Source organism: Orycteropus afer, unplaced genomic scaffold, assembly GCF_000298275.1.
Source record: "Orycteropus afer afer isolate SDZICR_OR568_19922 unplaced genomic scaffold, OryAfe1.0 scaffold00100, whole genome shotgun sequence".
Lineage (NCBI taxonomy): Eukaryota > Metazoa > Chordata > Mammalia > Tubulidentata > Orycteropodidae > Orycteropus > Orycteropus afer.
The window spans coordinates 4,798,368-4,803,558 of NW_006921687.1; the positions used below are offsets into that span (position 1 = coordinate 4,798,368).

The following is a 5,191-nucleotide window of genomic DNA, read 5'->3' on the forward strand; positions in this document are numbered from 1 at the left end:
ATGTCATGCTTGGTAGGGTGGAGGGTGGACGAAAGAGGGAGAGACCTTCAACGAGATGGATTGACACGGTGGCTGCGATGATGGGCTCAAGTATAGCAGGGGTAGTGGAGCTGGCACGGGATCAGGCAGTGTTTCGTTCTGCTGTGCATGGGGTCACTATGAGTTGGAAACAACTCGACGGCACCTAACAAGAACAAATGTGCTTTACAACTGTACTTTAGTTAACTATATTTTTATTAGAATATTTAGGATTTTAATTATATACAATACTATCATAAAGATCTCTGCATAAAACTTTTGCAGTGTTTAAAATAATGTATTTAGGATGAATTCCCAGAAATAGAATTACTAAATTAAAAAAATCAGATTTAAAATGCCTAGACATTCCTGTCAAATTGCTTTCTGAAAAGATTTTGCCAATGTAGTGAACAGAGTATCATATCTTTCTGTGTATGTGGTAAAATATATATGACATAACATTTACCAGTACAATTCACTGATACTAATTATATTCACAGTGTTGTGCAAACCTCACCACTATCTTTTTCCATCACTTTTCATCACCCCAAACAGCAACTCTGTGCTAATTAAGCAGTAACTTCCTGTGGTGGTGAAGTTTGTACATCACCATAGCTGGGTCTGGTTGAGTGGCTGGGCAGCTGAATGTAGTTATTCCCCATGGTAAGATTGGCAATTAACTGCATGGTGGAATGTATTGGAGTATCTGAGTAGCTGCTTTAGGGATGTGGTCTGCTTCCCGTATATAAGCAGCAGCTTTGAGAGTGGTCTCTAGCTTATGGCACGTTTGAACCCTGCATGTAGCCAAGTCGTTGTTCAACAGCCTGCCATGCTTCGCTGACTTAGGGACTTTCAATGGACTTGAATTAATGGCCTGGCTATGTGGTTTGGTAATAGAGGATTGTCTGTGCCTTGTCACTTGTCAACTTTGGGTTTGTCAGCCTCTAGCAGCCAGCAGCTGAGTGAAGAAAAGCCTCCAGCTTCAGTGGGCTGGGAGCAGAAGGCAGGCCCAAGGTTGAGGGGTTTTCACCCAGCCCCTAGTGCGTGGCAGTTTGTACTCAGATTTAAAGCCTCCAAAACTGTAAGAGAATAAACTCTTGTTTCTTCAAGCCATCCCATTTGTGGTATATTCTTGTCCGAGCTTCACTAGGTAACCAGAACACTCCATGTTCTTTTTTCATTCACCCCCACCCCCTGGTAACCTCTAATCTACTTTCTTTCCCTATAAATTTGTCTATACTGCTTATCTCATATAAGTGGAACCATACAATGTTTTTCTCCTTTTATATCCAGCTTGTTTCACTTACTGTAATATTTTTAAGATTCACCCATACTGGAGAATATCATATATCAGAACTTCATTTCTCCTTGTGACGAAATAATATTCTATTGTATGTATGTATGTATGTATGTATCAGATTTTGTTTATTCATTCATCTGTTGATGGACATTACAGTTATTTCCACCTTTTGGCTATTGTGAGTAATGCAGTCAACACTGGCGCACAAGTATCTGCTTGAGTCACTGCTTTCAATTCTTCTAAGTATATCCTAGGGATGGAATTGCTGAGTCATGTGATAATTTAACTTTTTAAGGAAGCACAAGATTGTTTTCCACAGCAGTTGCACCATTTTACATTCCTAGCAGCAATGCAGGAGGGTTCCACTCTCTATACATTTTGCCAACACTTGTTATTTTCCATTTTTGTTTGTTTGTTCTGTTTTAAAATAGCCACCCTAATGAGAGTTAAGTGGTGAAGACTCATCTTTTAAAAAAAAAAAATCTATATTTAATTTGATTAGATTTAATGTAAATGATTACATTTCTTTTTAAAATGTTCTTTACCCAAACTGTGTTGGGATCTTGACGTTAAGAGATATAATCATTTTAATGAAGTATTGTTTTCTTTTATTTTGTAGCCAAAGAAACTCTACCTGATTTGGTTTCCATAATTCCTGACACACTTCCAACTACTGACCTTCTCACTGAGACTACAGCCTCTGCCTGTTATACATTGAACAATATAATTCAAAATAGTTACCAGAATGCACGGGATCTTCTAAACACTGGGGGCCTCCAGAAAATTATGACCATCAGCGCAGGCGATGCGTAAGTCCTTTAGCATCTGCCTATCAGTTTCCTCACCTTTCCCTAGCATCACTCTTGAGTTTGGTAATTTGGCCAAAAACAAGATCATAAAGCTGGGCCACATCATCTGGTCTAGTCCTAGGAAATGTGAAAAACTGAATCATCCAAGTTATATAGTTGTTCATTATCTTTTAAAATATCAAGAGATGTTCAAACTTTATACCTTCTCATGGCATTCCAGCACTTTATTGTTCTAAGAAATTAATTTGTTCCCTAGAGCCACAGCTGTCATTTATGAGCAGCAAATTGTAGGCAAGTTGGGAGTCTTATGGACAGGGAATTTCCTTTTCCTCTCATAAATATGTGCAGCCAGTATCACACTAGGCAGTTTAGAAGAAAGGAGTGATAGCAAAAGGAGAAATGGCTGGTAGCATAGCAAATTCTTGCTTTCTCAGTTTTCTCTATACCTTTTATTCTTTTCTGAGAATAACTCTAATGCATATTAGTCATCCCGTACCCATTTCTGTGTTTTTAAAGTTTCTTTATTTAAAAAACAAAAAGTTAAGAGCATGTAAAAACTTTGTATGACCAGATTATTAATATTAATAATTAGTGAATTAATAATATTAGTGAATTTAGAATGATGGGGTTGAAGGGGGCATGAAAAGTGTTATCTTTATATACTAAACTCTGAATTGTTTGACTTAATATAAACAAATTATTTTTTGTCAGTAACCAAAAGGAAAGAAATGTTATTTCAGCACAATACTAAGGAGTTGCAAAGCAAACAGACATCACTTGTAGCAGACAAGCATGTGCTTGGCTGTACAGGGTGTGACTGGGGGCCAATGGTATCATTGAATGGGCACTCATTGCTTCCACCACAGCCCTCCCGGCTGAGGCTCCTTGTGCTCTACAGCGCACACCCCTGGCAAAGTCGGAAGGTCACATTCAGAGCCATGATGAAATGAGAGCTGGCTAGAATGTCAGTTTCCCAAGCAAGGAATATTTACCGGTCCCTACAGCCCAGTGAATAGCAGTTGCTCAGCAGTTGTGGGGAGAATGAATTATTGGTGCAAAACAGAAATGACTGTTTCAAGTAGTTACCCAAACTTCTGATAAAATCTCCATAAGACAATATGATTTTGATTATTTGGGTATTCAAATGTAAGAAGCACTGAGAAATACACCAATGCTTTTGGAAATTGCTTGTAGGAGCAATGGATGGGAATATGTTGCTGTGTGGCTTGTAAACAAATTTTATTAATATAACACTCTTGCAATTTAAGAACTTTTCCCGGTTTTAAATCTTATAGACATAGCTTTCCTAGATTTATTTGTACTTCGGTTATTAGCAGACAACTTACAAAAGTCCATAGGTTCTATGAGGTGCCGATCTGGTGGCATAATTCCTAAAGCATTTGACTGCTAACCAGAAGGCTGGCAGTTCAAACCTGCCAGCCACTCTGTAGAAGAAACACCGAGCAACCTACTTCTGTAAAGATTTATCATCTCGGAAACCCAGAGTGGGTCGCTATGAGTCAGAATTGACTCAATGGCAGCAAGTTGGATAGTTGGATTGGCCAAGCTGGTATGGTAGAAAATGACTTAGCTGATGAACATGCTAATAGCCAGTTGCCTAACGTGCACTTCTCTGGACAGCTTTGCATACTTCTATTCTTAGTTACAGATTTCTAGATTCCTGTGATAAGTGGCAGTGGGGGAGCTTTGTTTCTTTAAATTTTTAAAAAAATCAGCTATGTGCTACTTCAGATCATAAAAGAGTAATAGAAGATATCTAAGAAATCATTGATCCTTAGCCAGAAAGTAGAAGTTTGTGATAAATTTAAAAGCAGAATGTAGAAACCTAAACACAACATTAAATTCATTGGCAACTTGGATTAAGAGCAGGAAAAGGAACAAATTTTTTATTTGTTCTACATAAAAACGTGAAGTGATTTTAAAAAACTTTTAATGAGTTCTCCAAAAAGAATTTATTTAAATAACTTTAAAAAATTACTCCTATATTCATAGTAACTAAATGTAAGAGGCATGTATCTTTTCAGTCATACTTTCCTGCATTTTTTGAAGAAAATTGTATTCTATAAATTTGAGAATTTGTAAATGTCTAAAGATGTAATGTATTCCTTATAAATATCAAGGGTTTATTCTATAAACTGTTATTAGTTCTGTGCTAGAAATTTGAAAAGAGATAACACACGGTCCCTGCCCGCTGAAGCTCACCATCTAATTCCCTTTCCACAGTGAGGGGCATGACTTAGCGGATGGCTACTGAGCAGCTCCAGTCAAAGATTTATGTAACAGCCCAGTGCTGTTTCCACAAGCCTCACCTTGTTTCACTGATCTCAGAATGTCCTTTTCTTCTTTTCAGCTATACCCTCAACAAAGCAAGTAAAGCTGCTTCTGTTCTGCTGTATTCTCTGTGGACACACACTGAACTCCACAATTCCTACAAAAAGGTAAGAATGCTAAAAAGGAATGTGTTATAGTTAACAGAACCAGGTTATAATAGCCTGGTTGACTTGACACTTGTGAGAAATCATTTAAAAAAAAAAAAAACTGCATTTTTTTGTTTGAAAATTTTATTGCCTTTCACATTTCTATTTGCTTATTCCAAAGGCTCAGTTTAAGAAGACAGATTTTGTCAACAGCCGGACTGCCAAAGCCTACCACTCCCTTAAAGACTGAGGAAACTGAAAAAGTGCTCTCAAAAGTATCAGCCTCTCCATTCTTGGCTACAAAAACCCCAAAGGAAAACACCTATTTTTCTACTACCCAGTGCAAGAAACCTCAAAAAGGCATGCCCTGTTTCTATCTTTTTCTATTTCCATGGTCCCCAGAATCAGAACATAATTGTATTAGTCTTCCAGAAGACTTTGGCAAGCTTGCCACCAGTAAACACTGGAAACAGGTTCTACTTTACGCTCTACGAATAGTGATCTTTGTTTTCAGGGGTTATGGTGCATGGCCTCCTGGAACCAGAATGTGAATTCAGTTGGAATGGACATTAATGGAGTGAATGAGGAAAGAGGCTGTAGTGTTACTAGGATTTTAGCAGTTTCAT

The 5,191-nt window shown here is 37.8% G+C and overlaps 1 protein-coding gene across 1 annotated transcript in view; it reads left to right on the top strand.

Annotated features, from left to right (window-relative positions):
* PKP2 (plakophilin 2) overlaps positions 1 to 4,815 on the top strand; it is a 143,183-nt gene extending 138,368 nt beyond the window's left edge. Inside the window, exons 11-13 of the mRNA XM_007943189.2 lie at positions 1,938 to 2,127; positions 4,499 to 4,586; positions 4,747 to 4,815. Of these exons, the coding sequence (XP_007941380.1) occupies positions 1,938 to 2,127; positions 4,499 to 4,586; positions 4,747 to 4,815 (347 nt within the window). The remainder of the gene's footprint in view (positions 1 to 1,937; positions 2,128 to 4,498; positions 4,587 to 4,746) is intronic.
* Positions 4,816 to 5,191: the final 376 nt, after the last annotated feature.